At 41.9% G+C, this 18764-nt stretch overlaps 1 protein-coding gene across 1 annotated transcript in view; it reads left to right on the top strand.

Annotated features, from left to right (window-relative positions):
• Window positions 1-10852, top strand: part of LOC308293039 (protein shisa-6-like) — a gene marked incomplete at both ends in the record, with an annotated part of 32343 nt that extends 21491 nt beyond the window's left edge. The window contains 3 exons of the mRNA XM_080735469.1: window positions 7119-7530; window positions 9398-9557; window positions 10535-10852. Of these exons, the coding sequence (XP_080591595.1) occupies window positions 7119-7530; window positions 9398-9557; window positions 10535-10852 (890 nt within the window). The remainder of the gene's footprint in view (window positions 1-7118; window positions 7531-9397; window positions 9558-10534) is intronic.
• Between the last annotated feature and the right edge of the window lie 7912 nt (window positions 10853-18764).

The following is an 18764-nucleotide window of genomic DNA, read 5'->3' as shown; positions in this document are numbered from 1 at the left end:
GTGTGTGTGTGTGTGTGTGTGTGTGTGTGTGTGTGTGTGTGTGCGCGCGCGCGTGTGTGTGTTACGTGTGTACATGTGTGTGTGTATTACTCGTGTAGCCAAAATGTCCCCGCGCGTATAGAAGAATTTGATAAATAGACGTTGTGAGGACAATTTTTCCTGGTCTTCACAAGATAAATGTTATTTTTTTTTAATGGTTGGGTAAGAATTAAACATTTAAAGGTTAGGTTTAGGGTAAGGATTTAACATTTAGAGGTTAGGTTTAGGGCAGGGGTGTCCATTATGTCAGGAGATGTATAGTCGGCCGCTGGGTGTTTGAATATTTTCTAATGTGGCCCCCTTTGAAAAAGGTTTAGACACCACTGGTTTAGGGTAAGGATTAAACATTTAGAGGTTAGGTTCAGGGTTAGAATTATGCCTTACTTATACTTATAATAGTTGCTTGACAGTACAGAAATTATCAGATTTGTTGATATGCTTGTAGAAATTCAATTCAATTCAAAGGAGCTTTATTGGCATGAGAAAACATATGTTTACATTGCCAGAGCAAGTGTCAAAATATAATAAAAACTGTTGAAAATGGGGAACATATACAGTAGTTGGAGGGGGTTCAGCATTGTGTTAACAGAGCTATGTCATATTGTGTCATTACTCGTTATACAGGGTATAAAGCTTTTGGAACAAATTGCATGACATCAAGTCAAGCAACACTTGACTTGATGTCAAAGCCCTGTGGAGCACATGCAGGCCATAGAGATTTAAACCATATTTACAACCAATAACCCACCTCATCTTGCTCATGAGGGTTAATCCATTAATTGAGTACAAAGGACCCCAATGGAAACAAGTCATTCTTGGGTTTAAAATCATCTTAGAAGACTTTGTATTGAACTCTACTTGCCGTTGCTCTTTTTTTTGGCAAACTGCTAATAAAGTATTCGATCAATCGATCAATTAATCAATCAGTCAGTCAGTCAGTCAGTCAGTCAGTCAGTCAGTCAGTCAGTCGAATAATTGCATGAGAAGCAGTTTTATTTAATATATTATATCAACAAATTGTTTTTTTGAATAAATGATTAAAATGATTAGCTCTGCATTATAGCCTATACTTCATTGTACAATGATACTGTGCAAAAATATCTGATCTACAAATAGCTGATCTACAAGCCTTTCAGTCAGTAGCATACTTTAAGACTTTTTATGCAAGACTTTTACTTTTTTATTGTGGTATTGCTACTTTTTACTTTTAATCTGTCTGAATACTTCTTCCAGCACCACTAATGTCTTCCAGCTGTTGGAGGTTGTCCAGTGCCAGCCTTGCAGGGCCATACATTGAGTTCAGAGGCGCCGCGGGCCATTTTCATTTTTCAACTCATTTGAATCAAAGTTCAACATCTTAACCACTTAAATCCCACTCCTGCTGCACTATTTCTGTAGTTTGAGGGAAACAGAAAATGCATTGCAATACCTTTTGCCGCCAGAGGGAGGAGACAAATCAGTTAAATCCGGGAAATCCTGGATTCCAGCTTTAATAATAGCATTTGCTGTCTCATGTCTGTCTCTATAGCAGTGGTCCCCAATTTCTTTTTTTTTTTTTTTTCTTCTTTTTTTGGGGGGGGGGGGGGGGGGGGGGGGGGGTGAGAACCACTTCTCTATAGCCCTGCAATTCTATGATATATCCCCAGAATGTTTCTTGACGACTGTGAAAGCAAATGAAAAACGGTACTAGCAGAAGAAAAAGAAAGAAAAATCACCATTGGCAAAAACTCAAGGAATAATCATACGCCCAGACATGGAGAGTTAATTTCCTGCGGTCCTATCATTTAGCATACTTTTGTTTATGCTTCAATCACTTAATAGCTTCCAAGAAGGAGGACATCATTTGTTGTAATTCTGTGGTACTAATCATTTTGTACATAATGCCTCTGCTTTTCAGAGCAGAATGTTTCATGTGAGGAGACCTGTCTCTTTTGATGTGGTCTCTTTCTCTCCACACACACACACACACACACACACACACACACACACACACACACACACACACACACACACAACACACACACACACACACACACACACACACAGTGCCACGGACGGGCACGGATAAAGGCCTCTTTGTCTGCAATCTTTGGCCAGGGAGAGTGCAGTGAAGATAATATAAGCTGCACGGGAGGGAGAGAGTAAACACTACAGAGAGAGAGAGAGAGAGAGAGAGAAGAGAGAGAGAGAGAGGTGGAAGGGGGGGGCGAGGGAAGACAGAGAAAGGGAGAGTGAGAGAGTTGGGTATCACTGTGACAGCAATTGTTTCTGTTTAATATTGTCTTGCAAAATTAAGGGAGGGAGAGAAGACAGAGAGAGATGTACTTTGTTGATCAGTCTAAACGCTAGGCTGAAATTGGCTAAACGTGATTGTTTTTTAGGACGTCCTTAAGCTTAGACTTGTTTGGGTCAATTTAGGACCCCCCCCTAAAGGAACCCACAGAGTCCCTGGAACCCACTTTGAGAACCACTGATATAGATCGTCTGAATATTTACGTTGAAATAACGTCTAAGGTTAAGGTTAGGTTTAGGTGGTGGGACCAACGGGAGATCGAACCAAAGTAGTCAGACTTTTGGCACCTCCGCGCAGCCAATCACAAGCTTCTGCTGCCTTAACCAAGGTGCTTTTTTGATACACTCGGACTGAAAGACCTGCAAAAAAGGGAGTCCCAGACAGTGAGAGGAGAGATAGAGAGAATTTTGGGGGTCTTCATGTTTTTCAGGCCAAGGACCCCTTAGTTGAGAGAAAGATGAAGCAGGGACCCTTACTACCTTTTCATAGATTCCTTACTTAGTCTGCTCTTTTTCCCCTCTACACCAAACCTCTTTACCGAAAATAGCCGATCTACAAGCTCACAAACGCCTCACGCCTTTGAGGCGTTGTGAGCGGCTATTTTCGGCTAAAGTTCTCAAAATATGGACGCTAGGGTTCAAGTGGTTAGTACTGACATTAACCCCAAAACAGATGTTCAACTAGTCCTTAAAAAGAGAGAGTTAGGTCTCCATCATCCATCCTCCCCCACCATACATTACACCAGGGGTTTCAAAGTGGGTGACGGGGCACCCTGGGGTTCCATGACGGCAGTCCAGGGGTGCCGGATAAGATAATTTGATGATATATGGAATTTATTTGGACTCTTAAAATAATTTTAAACTTGAAGTACAAAGTTATTTTCAGTCAGTTCAAACCAAAATGGCTATTATCTCAAGGTTTTCCTCGCAACATAATCACTAAAATATCGTCACTGTCGGGCAGAAACCTTGTATCGCCAAGTTTCAAATGTGTACATCTTTTGGCAAAGCAAAGCCCTGCTTCATCATACAAGACTGTATGCGAGGCGTTGTGTGCTTGTAGATCGGCTGTTTTCACTAGTTTAGTACATTTTATAGATGATAAATACAAAACGAACGGTTTTGGACGTACAAGGTTTCCACCCGACAACGACGATATGCTATAAATATAAGGTGCCGGGAGTGAAAATTATAATGTAGGGGTGCCTCGGATTAAAAAAATATTTATAGGGTGCCCTGAGACAAAAAGGTTTGGGAACCCCTGCATTACACAACACATCAGGAGAGAAGCATAGAGGACACATACAGTACACTGTACATTATTGCTTTGATGGGTTCGGCAACACGGTTCTGGGAACGTTCATGTCGATAAAGCTATGACTGAATTGAAGAAAAAAAAAAGAAATAGTAATCACGTAGAGGGAGAAGAATAAAGAAAACCTGAGAGGGAGGGGAGAGAGAGAGAGAGAGAGAGAGAGAGAGAGAGAGGAGAGAGAGAGAGAGAGAGAGAGAGAGAGAGAGAGAGAGGAGAGTGAGAGCTGTGGCTAAAGGTCAGTGTTTAAATTGGCTCTCGGGTAGCTGGTTTCAGGGGAAATGCCTTTGAAGACCGAAGCATCCACACGGTAACAATACGGTAACAATTACGAGTGTTAATTTAACTCAGAGAGCGGACCCGATTGGACCAGTAATTGGGGTCCATTTGTGTACTCTCTGAGCTAAACAAACACCCAGGATTTTACCGTGCTCTGTCCAGAGAACAGAGGGTGAGAAAAACACTGTTTCTTTTCACCATTAATGAATGCTACTTAAAAACGGCTCTCAATTTCAATTCAGTTCAAAGGAAATGGCATGAGAAAACATACGTTTACAAAGCAAAACAAAACAATAGTGCAGGAATACACAATGATTTGTAGTCTTGAATTCCATTAGATATGCTGTGTTTGCACATTGTTGTACTTCAATCACCCAACAGATATGGGAGTTCTTTTGTTTTGTTATTTGTCATTAGTCATGTTTTCAAACTCTCCCTGGGTGATTGTAATCTGTACAGTACAGTATGTGTCTCTGATGTCTTGGTACAGTGGGCAAGTGGTTAGGAAGTGTAGCTCAGTTTCGACCTCCTTTTGGGTTCAGTGGGTGCACAGTCTGTCCACAGTCTGTCTTCTCTCCCTCCCTCCCTTCCCTCCCTCTTTCTCTCTCTCTCTCACTTCATCTTTCTCTGTCACCCTATCTGTCTCTTTCACCTCCTCCCTTATCTTATCATTCTGTTCTGTGGCACCCTGTCACTCTGCCTTTTTGTCTGACCCCTTCTCTCTGTCTCACACATCGCACACGCACGCATGCATGCACGCGCTGGGTGCGCGTGCGCACACACACACACACACACACACACACACACACACACACACACACACACACACACACACACACACACTCTCTCTCTCTCTCTCTCTCTCTCTCTCTGTCTGTATCTGTCTGTCTGTCCCTTTTTTGAGCGGTGGTCCCGCCGCTCCTGTGATTCGCTTTCAAGATGTTACTGGCTGGCTGGCTGGCTGGCCGGCCGTGTATGTCTGTCGCCTGACTCGCCTGCCATACCTCTCCTGACCACACACACAGACCACACACACACACACACGTTAAAGGAGGGGCGCTATTGAGCAGGGCACGCAGACAACACACTCTCTCTCTCTCTCTCTCACACACACACACACACACGCGCACACACACACACACACACACACACACACACACACACACACACACACACACACACACACACACACACACACACACACACACACACGGGCAGTGATGGGCAGTAGCGACGCTACATAGCTTAACTACATTTGTCAGTAGCGTCACGGTAGCGCAGCTCCTTTTGAACCAGCGTAGCTGTAGCGTAGCGTAGCTATTTTTAGACTCCAGTAGTGACGTAGCGTGCAACAAACGCTACACGTTACCATCCCGGCGAAATTTGACTGCTAAATAAAGTTTGTGAGGAAAATAATTCCCACAACAGATCCCCAAACATGTTGTTCTGCACAGCGCTGCTTTCACTTCATTTCAACGAACCTCCTCTGTGTTGAGAAGCGACAGCGTAAAGCGAGACACTTCACCCTGCAACTAGAGGGATTTATGGCTCTTTGAAGTGAGACCGAGCCAAGGATCTGTCTCACTATGCGCTCTCTACTTCGCACTCTCTACTGCGCGAACCGGATTCCCATCGTTCACTTCAAAGAACCGTTCAAAAGATTCGATTCGTTCGCGAACGTCCCACCTCTGCCTGCACCGTGTTCAGGGAACGTCTGAGAACAACTGACATACAAGCTCACATCGCGTTGCAAATGCCAACATTGTGAGCTTGTAGATCTCCGGGGGCGGAGTATAAATCAGGCTTCAGCCAGAGATGGACAGTAGGCTACTCGACCCAAGTACTTGAGTAAGAGTACAGAGTACTCCTGGTCACACTCCAATCCACAGTAAACTCAGTCAAAATGTTACAAGAGTAAAAAAAAGTAGGCCTACTTAATTATATTCACTTGTAAACCTTTTGTAATAAATATCATTGCATTTATTTTGTGTGCTGAAGTCTCTTTTAAGTTGAAATATTAATGAAAGAACAATTGTTTGCCATAACCTTACTGTCTCTGTATCACACTCACCTTGCTTTTGGCCCCACTGCTATACCAGCACCATTTACTTCCAACATCTGGCTGACCTACCTTCAAGTGCCTCTGTTGAGCAATCTTGAAATTAGAGATGTTACCGATCAATCGGCAATGGATCGGATCGGGCCGATCAAAGCGTGATCGGCGATAATCTGTGGTTTAGATCAAAAGGTAAATTCACCGATCCGATCCGATCGGTGCATCCGATCAACCAGCCGTTCAGTATGCCCACTTGAGGCCATTTTGGGGTATTGATTTCCACAGTGCTGAAGGAATAATTAGTTACTGCTATGATAATAAATACATAGTAATGCTGGTAAATAACTATAAGGCAAATATATAAATGAATTCATGAGTGAATGAATGAATTAAAGTTAAAACATTAAAGGAGCTATAGTCAACTTTTTCTTGAAAAACGGATGCTAAAATAAAAATAATGTTTCAAAAATATTTTATAAAAAAATAAGCTTCATATATGTGTTTCAATTAAAAAATGACCACAAAAAGCGGAAAAATAATGATAAAATAATCATTTTGGTCCTTTGTTTACATTTACAGGGCCCGTAAATGTAAACAAAGGGCCAAAATGATTATTTTATCATTATTTTTCTGCTTTTTGTGGTCATTTTTTAATTGAAACACATATATGAAGCTTATTTTTTTATAAAATATTTTCGAAACATTATTTTTATTTTAGCATCCGTTTTTCAAGAAAAAGTTGACTATAGCTCCTTTAACATTTAGAAAATATAAATAATAACTTGATCGGATCGGTGATTGATCGGTATCGGGTGATCAAACTTTTGTGATCGGTGCTCGGTGATCGGTTCCAAAAAACCTGATCGGACCATCCCTACTTGAAATGCATTTATTTGACCCATAAGTACTGCAACCCCCGCTGCACCCACCCAGTAATGCTGTTGCGCAGCCTCCACAACCACCGCTCACTTCACACGGGTGTGATTTTTTCTTTCCTGAAAACTGTGATGAATAATGGAGCCTTCTTGCACAAAATGTGTTTCACCCGCTTTTTTACACCTGTACGCCTGTAACGTGACAATAAAACTGATTCTCCCTCCCCGTCTCTCTCTCTCTCTCTCTCTCTCTCTCTCCCACCAGAGAAAGAGCTGGACGACTACAGCGGCTACTACAGCTCCTCCAACTCCAATAAGCGACGGGGGGGCAACACCAACGCCCCTCCGTCGTTCCACTCCTCACAGCACCACCTGCAGTACGGAGGAGGAGGAGGCGACTACACGCTGGGCGCCCGCGGCACGCTGCCCCTGCACGGCTCGCGGCCGCGCCTCCACATCCCCTCGTCCACGCCCAACCCCTACCCGCTGCCCCCCCAGCAGCCGTCGTACGGGGGAGCCGCCTTCGACCGGCCGCCGCGCCGCGTGCGCTCCCAGGACGAGCTGCTGGCCTTCGGGGAGGGGAACACGCTGTCCCGGCTGGCCAAGAGCCAGCAGCAGCAGCAGCAGTACTACAAGCCCTCCATGAGCAGCAGTAAGACCCAGCAGACGCTACGCAGGTGAGGAGGGCTTTTCAACCCTTTTCATATCAAGGTCCATTATTTATTGGGAATTAATACATTTTAATACTTTGTTATCCTTAGATACAATTGTGTTCACAATTCCATGTGATACCATAGGAGACAGGCACACATAAACACACATACAGTAGACATCAAAGGGGGCCTCAGCCCCTGCCCTTTTATCCGTCTGTAAAAAGTGCCCTCTCCAGACCATGAATGCAGTTTTTACTATGGTGAAAGAAATGCAAATGCCCCCTTTCCATGCCATACCTGAAGGCAGCATTCAAGAGAGTTGCCAAAGTAAATTCTCCTGATCTTTAATGCAGCATCTTATGTGGAAAGAATCGCCCTCTCTGTATAGAAAACCATGCCGTTACACCCCATCTCCAGTGTTGATGATTATGCTTAGTTCAGTGTGGTGTCAAGCACCGAAAATAGCCGACCTCCAAGCTCACAACGCGTTGTGCTGCGAATAGTCTAATAATTCACGTAACCTGTGTCTGTCTGTGTCACGGGCATTACTCGGACACTGTCCAACCGGACTGCCTTAAATTTGGCATGTGTGTCCCATACGACCCCAGGGGGTGCAAGGAAATGAGGGGAGGGGAGAGCAGAGGAGATCAAATGGGGAGTTCCTGACTATTCCACAATATTAGAATGCTACAAAGGGTCTGTAACCATGCCTCTTGAAAGCCACGAACAGAAGCTGTCATCTGTTCGCCATTTACGTTTATTTGTATATATATTTATATATATTTGATATAATATTTGTAAAATATATAATAGAATTTCCATTTCTGCTAAGCAGCAGGCTATGTACACGTCGTATAGGACATATCTATGCAACGGCAAAGACGAAACAAAAGTGGGGTGGTGGGAGGGGGGCATCCACTGTAGTTTCTTCACATTTCCATTTCACAGACACATTTGAAAATTGTGTGAGAGGAGAGGAGAGGAGAGATGGGGAGGGGAGAGGAGAGGAGACATCAGATCACTTTCACTGTTCAATTATTCATCTGAAGTGACTTACCTTCAGTCTCCTCCCTGACACTGACATTTGGTCCCGAGTAACTGAGTACATTTACTCAAGTAGGCTACTGTACTTGAGTATAATTTTAATGTACAACATATACTTCTACTCCACTACATCTCTCAAAAATCATACTTTGATTATGAAAACATAAATCTACACTTTTACAATGCGTGGGCATGTTGTATATTATTTTTTAAATCGCTAATACTTTTGTACTTTCACTCACAGGAATTCAAATACAGGAATGTCTATTTTGCGGTATTGCTACTTTTACTTTTACAAATCTAGCAGACAAGCAGACAGTTTCCTACCGCAGACTAAAAGACTAAATGCTAAATAATGAACATCAACTCATTATGAACATCAACTGTGGTATTACGGCCTTGTAACTGCTTTTAACCTTCTTTTAGAAATGCCTTTAGGGCTGTTTGTATAGGCTTATTGTTATTTATGTATTGTGTTTTACTGTGTATTATGGAGCACCCTGACCCAGGTTTTTCACAGTGCTCATTCTCAGAAATTAAATTTGAATATATTTTTATGTTTTTATGTTTATTTGACAGAGACAATACAAAAAACTATTTGGTATCCTGTTTTTAAGTCATTTTCAATGGGGAAAATTCGTTTTTATAACGTAGTTTTTTTTACATTGTTCCTGTCAAATAAACATAGAAAAAATATATGTGTATCTTTTTTCCTTTTTTTAAATAATTTGAATACATTTTTATATTGGATTTTGGAATATACATTTATTCCTCAGATTCCAATATTCAAAATTAGAATGTTGGTCTACCAGCCCAGCCCTAATGTCCTGGTACATCCTTGTGACAGGTCTCAGGAGAGGCTGCTGGTGTCCCCTGACCGCCTGGAGGAGCGGCTGATGGCCATGGGCCTCCTGATGGGAGACAGGAGAGTGAGCGGAGGAGGAGGAGGAGGAGGAGGAGGAGGAGGTGGTGTTCCCACCATGGGTCGTCTGAGCCACAACCATAAGGTGTGTGTGTGTGTGTGTGTGTGTGTGTGTGTGTGTGTGTGTGTGTGTGTGTGTGTGTGTGTGTGTGTGTGTGCGCGTGTGTGTGTGTGTGTGTTGCTTATTGTCATTGTTCGGTGTCCAAAACCGTTTGTTTTGTATGTATCATTTGAGAAATGATTTAAACTAGCGAAAACAGCCAATCTACAAGCGCACCACGAACGCCTCGCGCTGCGAGGCGTTGTGTGCTTGGTTCTGTGGCGCAGTTCTGCCCGTTGTGTGTGCAGATGCACCCCAGCCTCCGAGATCCTGGACAGGGCTGAAAGTGCTTTGAAATTCTTGCCGGAACTGCTCTCCCCCCCCCCCCCCCCCCCTGCTGTTGTGCTGCTTCTGGTGAATATCTATAAGAAGAAACGGAGAAGCGAAGAAGTGGCTTAGCCTTAATGACCATGCAGTCTTATGCAACGGTTAAAAAGTAATCTAGATAGCCTGTTATTTAGACAGATGGTTCATTTGTTTACCTGGCACTGCATGGCATCCTATAGTTTCAGTGTTATTATTACTATACATTTTTTTTTCTTGGTTTAGCTATGATCCTAGTTTACTGAGGCACTGCACTGTCTCTATGCATTGTGTCCAAAACGGTTACTTTTCAGAAGAAAAAAAAAGAAGCAAAAGTAGCAGATTTACAAGCTCAAAACGAGTCACTTTGCCTACACGTTATGAGCTTGCAGATCTGCTACTTTTGATGCTCTTGTGTGATGCTGTAGTATGATCAAGTAGGACATTCATTTAGGAAAAAAAACTAAAAATGCTAAAATATGTAAATAAGAGATTTCTGCCCGACAGCAACGATTTGATGCATGTGTTTACCTTGCTTACTGTTAATCGCTCTGGATAAAGAATGTCTGCTAAAGGCCTAAATTGTATCTATCCATCCATTTATCCATCCATCCATCCATCCATCCCTCTATCCATCTATCTATCTGTCTCCCTACAAGGCCCAGTCGCAGCAGAACATCTGCGCCACCACTCCCTCGCTGGACCGCCACCACATGATCAAGATGAACTCTCACCCCACCTCGGGCCACGAGCACGAGCAGAGCACCCCGCCCGCCAGGGGCTGGGACCCCCACGGCGGCAGGGGGCACATGGGGGGAGCAGGGGGAGGGCATCCTAACGCCCGGCGGATGGCCTTCGCCACCAAGCGGCAGAACACCATCGAGCAGCTGCACTTCATCCCCGGAGGAGGAGGAGGAGGAGGAGGGGGAGGGGGGCAGGGACTGCGGACTGGGAGCAAGAATGAGGTGACGGTGTGAGCAGAGAGAGAGAGAGAGAGAGAGAAAGACGAAGAGGTAGAAAAAGAAGAAGAAGAAGCAGCGTTTTGAAAGGATGACTAAGCAGAAGGTTGAGGAGATCCTGGACCGATGTCGACCAACCCTCGAGTCCTACACCAGCGATTGACCCAAGTCAACAAAAAGAAAAGTGCTATATCAATTCTAATCATTTGAAAATCGAAAATAAAAACTAAAAAAACTAAAAACAATATAGCAGATCTACGAGATCTTGTAGACCGGCTGATATTGTTGGAACATTTTCGCTGATATCGACGACGAGGCCAAAACAGGGACGCCAAGGTCGAGAGGGGTTAAAAAAAAAGAATCGGCACGTCACACATCGCCCCGCCTAATTGCCGATACCGACGTTGTCGAAACAAGTCAAAAATAAAGGCTGATCTAATTGGCCAGAGCGACGTGCCGGTCTGTCTCTGGCGAGAAGGTGACATTAAGTGAAAAGGAAATGAACACCCTGAGGACTCTGTCAGACTGACGGTCTGAGAAACACGAGATGCACGACAACCACCTCCCCCACACGCCCGCACGCGCTTGCTCGCACACACACACACACACACACACACACACACACACACACACACACACACACACACACACACACACACATACACATTCATGCACATGCACACACAGTAAAGAACCCCAACGGAGGGCAAAAGCTAATTGACCTTATCTCCTAATAAGCTTAGACAATTGATTTTTTCATCCTTGTAACTTTGTGTATCAGAAAAAAGAGAATACTCAGCCATATTAGTATAAGGGGGAGATTTGGATACCCCTAATAACGAGCAAAAAGAAAAACATATTTCAAAAAGGAAGAGAAAAGGTTTAACAGGTTCTGGGGGTAGTCGGGGTATGTTGGACTTGATTTTTATTGTTGAATCCTGAATTTGTTGGATATTACGTAAAACGGTCTCTCTTGAAGTGATTTCTGCCATCTTGTGAGTGCTCTGATGCTCTGACAGACGCAACGCTGTCTTTGAGTCCAGCGTGTTTTTTTTTTTTGGACATAGAGAACAGAGGTAACGAGACGGATGGCTTTGGTTTGTCCTTTTTTTATACCGGTATATCGAAATGAACCCTACGTTAATATCTACCACCAAACGTTGTTGAAAATGGTTGCTTTTGTATGAAAATTAACCTGTTATATTCTCGTTAGTAATGTTATTAATGCCCTGTAAGGACTGTATACTCCTGAGAGAAATAGTGTTGCTTAATTAATAATAAGGCCCTCCGTTTGGACCAGCCTGCGTGCAGGCTGCTAAACAAGCAAACACCCAGCGCAGCACAGCGGTTCCCAACCCTTTTCTGGATCGATCCGGGGGGCCGAAAGGGTTGGCGCGGCCCTCCCATCTGATCACTTAACAACCATTCAAGGTTTAATAGAAAATACCATGACATCTTTATATACATACATTTATATATTAATGATTTATTATCAATAAAAACATAGTGTTTTAGTGCCAATAATATGGGGGCGCACTAGCAATATCCTCAGCGGCCCAGCGGTTGGGAACCGCTGACCTGATGGGGGATATTTGAGGTGCCTGTCGTCTGCCCCTTAAATTAATATTGGACTCACTAACCACCCCATATGGATGAAGAGCTAACAACAGCTTGTCAGTCTGCTATTTTCCTGCGAAAGCTTTCTCCGCAATATGGATGCTGAGGTTAAGGAGATCCAGTGTCACCAGTATCTCACCTTACAGTCCCAATGGAATCCGTGGGAAATTCACGTTAGAATCAATCACTGACTTCCCTCCATTTTACTTTTTTCAAATTCTTCTAATGGTCTGTGTGATGGGCCATTCATTGTCACACACACGCACATGCACACACACACACACCAGAATTTTAAGTTTTATTCCACAATGCAAAAAGATTTGTCATTCCATAGCTAGAATATATAGCCTATAGGCTATATAGAAGAGCCAGTCTGTCACAACAATGACTGAAACGTATCAGCCAGTGTGCACACCCTTCTTCATCCGCTTTAATTTCACGTAATATTCGTAGGTTTCAATTTGTTTCATTTTTTACTTCCTTTTTTTCCCTGAACAATAAGCTGTCTGGTTGCTAGCCAGCAGTTTTCGCAGTATAACCTGAACAACAAAAGCTGCCATATATCTTGGAGTCTTCACCGATTGCCACATACATACAGTATTACCTAAGTCTGTCTCTTCACAGTTAAGGGGATGGGGTATTGGGGCATGGGGGAGGGTTACTCTGTTATGTGACACTTCACAACAAGGGCTATAATAGTAATAAAAAATATATTATGTGTGTGTATATGTCGCCTGTACAGTGTCTGCTTTTTCAAATGTATTTTTTTCCCTCCCTCTTCTCCTCCCACTTATGTGTTGATATGGGGAGACACTGGTGTGCATAAACTATGTTGCTAAATGCACCTGACTTTTTATATAAATATTTAAATATGGGTAAGAAAAAGGGGAAAAAAAGTAAGAAAACTTTGTGCTCTTTGTGAGATCTGAACTATGTCAATGTAAAAAAGAAGTCACGCTGCCATGAGCTCTATTTTGTTTTGCCATTTTTGGTGTCCGTCATAATATGTTATACTGTATACACCGATCATTGCTTTTTTAAGTTATCTTAATTGGTATGAGAGTATGGCTATTATAAGGTAGATATAATCCTCCTTTGTGGATGAAAAGTCACACTGTGTAACATTCATTTTAATAAGTCCTCTTGGCAAATGGCCATGTCTCTGGCAACGTTCCGGTCATTAGGCCTACCTAGAGCCCGGGCGACATTTTGGAACGTGACAACAAGATGTCGGAAATGGTATTTATTAAACGGAATAATACGTGAATAAATGCATTTTCGGTGCCTACATCGTTTTGCTGGTGCAGTGTCGGGGGCTGACACTAGTGAATAAAAGTGTTATTTATTCATGTTTGGAGAAAAAAAGAAAAAAACATGTTTATGTGGAATGGTTATTGTGAAAGATATACCAGTGAAAGATTATAATTATGACAAATGTCTTTTATTTAGTTGTAAACGCGCTACACAGTATGACTTAAAGACAATTGGCCTCTGCTTTACAGTATTCAAGGAGGTCCTCTGAACTGCATTCATGGGGGATTATATGATGGAAGTATGACATTTCTGGAGGGAAATATTCTGGTTTTACTCCATGTGTTCATGTGTTTACGGTTCACAACCATTAAAGTGTGGCGTCCTTTAATATTTCGTTATAAATATTTTAATTATTGGTCATATCCTTTGTTGATGTTTTTACTTTTTTACATTGCAATGTGAATCTTAATGTATACTACTCCTGGATTTTGATTATTCAACTTTCTAGCGGAATTCTAAAAAAAAAGAAAAAAGTTAAAAAGAATCCTTTGTATTCCTAACTGAGAGAAAAAAAGCTGATGCAATCAAAGAGAAAAGAAGAAAAACGCATGAAAATGTCAAAAAGCAAGTGTTGATGATGATATCATAGTGACATCGCGGCGTGTTAACTGTAACATGCGTCTGTTTTTTGTTTTTTATTTGCGTGCCTGTTACGTGTAAACCTTTTTATCAATGTCTTCATAGGAATGCTGAAACCTCATTTTGATTCAACTTGGGAATATAGGAGCCAATAAGGGGACGTTTGATGTGTCTTCTAGGAGCCAGTAAGGGGATGTTTGAAGTGTCTTCAGCGAGGGCACGTTATCAGACAATTTTAAGACCCAAGTTGCGATCATTAAAATGTTCATCTCAAACTTTTTGAGCCTGTAGTAGTATTATTACACACAGACAAAAAAAAAAGAGACATCGCTCACATCTTTTCTTGTTGAGCGGCGTTCACCAAAGCTAGAACTTTTCACACTTTGTGTGTGTGTACATTTTAAAGGTCACTTTGTTAAGGTTTTGGTGTTTAGGACGAAGTGTAACAGGAAAAGTGCAAAAAGTATACTTTTCGATGAAAATAAAATACATGAATCTGCAAAAAGTAGTGTTTCCAAGAATGGAGAAATGTTCTTCTTCGATGCTCATGTATTTTTTTACATGATTTAATTAGGTTTGTTGTGTGTTTCATGGACGAACCCATGGGACATGACAGAGTTGGATTTGCTTGGGTGGGGGGCTGCTTTTGTATATCCCCCCACTCTGGTCAATTTTGTTTTTATCGCTGGTGAGCATTATGTTTTATTATTTTGGGAAATTTAGACTGGTCTCATATGTTTGATAATATCTCTATTTAACAATTTAATTGAACATGTATGTTAATCACATTAAAGCTCTGGGCCTTCCTAGTTTGGGGCAAACTTTCTAAACTTTTTCATAGTTAGTTTTTTATTAAAAAATAGTGAAAATAGCTGATCTACAAGCTCACAAGGCGCCACAATTCGACACATTGTGATCTTTGTAGATCCGCTATTAAGGCTATGTCGTACATGGAAGAATATAAGGTGGTTAAGAAAATATGCCACCATCTCTTGTTCTTTTTTTTCCACAACTCCAACATGAGCAAATTCAACTTGAGACTGAAAAACACCAAAAATGTCAAATGTGTGTTTTATTATTTTTTTCGTTCCACAAAAGTGGTTCTGTTCTGTTCTTATTTCTAAGAGGGATTGTGGTGGAGAATGTATTATTGTGACATGGTTCTGGTTGACAGGACAGGATAGGCCCGGTGATTCTTTTTGCAGTTGTTCCCAAACCTTTTCTGGATCACGGCCCGGCACTTGAAAAGTATTCACATGAATCGCAGCCCACCCATCTGAGTGACCACTAGGTCAGTTCGGTGGGCCACGTGCATATTTTCAGAGCATGTTTATTTTTACCAATCCAATCCAATGTGTTCCCGGCTTGGGATCAATGGAACTATACTTTTTTTTGTATGTTTCTATCACGGTGAAAACTGATGTTTCATATTATCATTAAACTCTTTTACGTGTTTTGCCAATTATTCGGGGGCCCACTTGCAATATCCTCACGGCCTCCCAGTGGGGCCAGGCCCACAGGTTGGGGAATCGCTGCATTAGTGCCAAGAGCAGAACATGCAAAAAAAAAAAAAAAGAAAAGAAAAGAAAGAAAAGGAGGGTGGGGATAGTGGTGCCACAAGAAGATTCAGATGTATAATTAATGTGTCTTTGTTTTCACTTGTATCTTTGGAGATGTAGGGACGACGTGATTCATGCTCAGTTGACCGCACCCCTGATAAATCTGTGTGCCTGTAATATACAGTCTGTGTGCGTGAGTGTATGTGCGTGAGTGTGTGCATGTGTGTGTGTGTGTGTGTGTGTGTGTGTGTGTGTGTGTGTGTTTATGAGGACCTTGAGGGCAGGTCACATAAAATAGTTATAGGGGTGAGCTTGCTGTGCGTGAGTATAAATGAAATGTGGCGTTTTGCGTGGTTTCACAGTATGTATGTAATATGCACGCCACGCGCGCTTATCACGGGTTTGGGGAGGGGAGGCATGGGCTTTTACTTGTATTCTCAAAGTTACTCTGCATTACCTCAGAATAAAGTGTATGATACATTTATTTAATATCATTACCCCCCCTTAATTATAGCCTATGTCTGTTTCCTGCAGAATCCCCTGACAAAAGGTCTCACAAAAATGTGTGCAACCCTTTGATTATTGGTGATCAAATCTTGCGTTTGTAGAATTATTATGTTTGATTGATAATAATAATAAAAAATACAAATGCAAAAAAACTTGTTTGTGCCTTGTGTAATTTCACTATGATGAAATTGATTGATGCATTTGAAATGGATCAACGTGTAAAAGATGCTCACAATGATATTCAATATAGGTCAATTTCAACCACTGAGTCCATTAATCACTTAAAGGAGAATTCTGTGCTAAATCGCTTTCTCACATTTTGTGTTGGTATTTTGTCGCCAAAAAGCTGGTCCAATTTTTTCAAAAGACGCAATATTGTCCATTTAGGCCGATCTGACCATGAGCGGTGGGGCTTATGCAAATCCGTTTATTCCATTGCTCCAAAATCAAGACTCAAATCAGACTTCCAAATCCTAATCGATCCAATAGGATTCAGAATTTTTATTCCCCCTACGCAAAATCTCTTCGTTGAAAGTAGAATGTTTGTCAGAATAGGGAAACTAGGGCTCTTGTGGTTAAATGTACAGAAGTTGATGATAATGGTTTATATATACATTCTGAAAAGTCACAAAAAGCCATGTGACAGGCATGATATGCAAGCTCACAACACATTGTGATGTGTTGTAAACTTGTAGATCTGCTATTTTGGGCTATAACAAGGACATTAGGTTGAGAGTCGTTGAGTTGTTAAATGATCTTCCTGTGTTATGCAGTGGTTCACAAACATTTTAGCTTGAGACCTACAGTACTTTTACTTTGGCCAGGGACCCAAACTAGTGAAAACAGAGCTGTGTTGTGAGCTTGTAGATCATCTATTTTCACTACTTCTTAGACATTTTGTTTTCTAATTTATGGAATTTATTAGATTTTTCTTTTATTTATTAATGAAATTACTTAGAAAGATCCTTGTTTTTTTTTCTTATTCATGAAAATCTTCGCTTTTTTGGTAATGTTTTTGGTGGTTCTACAAAAGAAATGTTAGCTAAGAACACAGGCAAAAATCTGAGCTATTTTTGTGCAAAAGTTGGAGTCTGTAGAACCAACCGACATGCTTACTCGATTACTTCTTATACATAAAATCCCTTCTATGCCCATATATGGAGACCCCTGTCTGTAGAACCAACCGTGTGCTATGACTATGAGACCCCAGACATGGGTCTGTGCGTGTCAGTATCTGTCTCTCACTCCTTTCTGTAGAACCAACCGTGTGCTGTGAGACCCCAGACATGCGTCTGTGCGTGTCAGTCAGTATCTGTCTCTCAGTCCTTGTCCCCTTTTATGGGCATAAAAGGGATTCTATTAGTGTGGTTGCCCTGTTAGGGGCAATCAGATGTAGAGGTCATCTCCATGTATGGATATCCAGGGTTTGATCTTTGATGAGGTGTTGTAACATGATGTCACAATGTCAACAAAATTGAGGAGTCACGGAAGAACGTACAGACAAGCCGGTTTTCATAGTTAACTGCGACCTACGGTCACAATTAAAAACAAAATGTAGGAAACAAAAATTAAGGGACCCATAAAAATGTGTCCGCGACCCACAACTGGGGCCCAACCCACTGTTTGGGAACCAGTGGTGTAATGTTTGTAGTTGTGGACCAATTTCCTTATGGCGAGTGCTGGGCCCTTCCAAGCAAACAGAGAGCACATGCCTCTTCAGTTATTTGCAAAAGGCACAGGAAATGGTTTGGGAGGTGAAACAAGTGTACTGAGGAGGCACATGCCAACACATATCTTTTATCTAACAATCTTGCAGCTGTAAATTAAACATGCTTTTCAGTGGGGCTGGGCAATATTTAAATTATAATATTGATGACGATGAGAGTTATGAGATTTTAGATATTTTTGTTTTTATTCATCATAATATCGTAATAAGAGATACAGTAAGTGAGACATAAATGTAGAGAAAATAGCCAATCTGCATGGTCACAATGCTAAAACTAGAAGCAGTGCTCTTCCGAGCACAGGTCTCCACCAGGTCAGGCATGTAATGTGTTTTACATAAGTCGGCCTCCTGATGGCGCTATAAAAGGCTGATGTAAAAAATGCATGGAAAAGGTTTTACCTTGGCCTCTAAGTCTAAGGAGTGCGCATACAAAGTTTGACACTAATCGGTGGAGTTATAGGTGAAAACATGAATCGGCCTGTTATAGCGCCACCATGAGGCTGATTTGATTTTTCTTAAGTGGCATTTATTCCTCTGCCTATTGGGAATGTGCATGCACAATTTCACCAAAATCGCACACTGCGTTCAGGATTTCAGGCATTTTATTCAAAACTGACCAATCCTGCAA

The sequence above is a fragment of the Nannobrachium achirus genome (genome assembly GCF_963921795.1).
Source record: "Nannobrachium achirus genome assembly, chromosome: 10".
Classification (NCBI taxonomy): Eukaryota; Metazoa; Chordata; class Actinopteri; order Myctophiformes; family Myctophidae; genus Nannobrachium; species Nannobrachium achirus.
The sequence above is the reverse complement of the archived record's forward strand: the minus strand, read 5'-3'. Positions and strand labels throughout refer to the sequence as shown.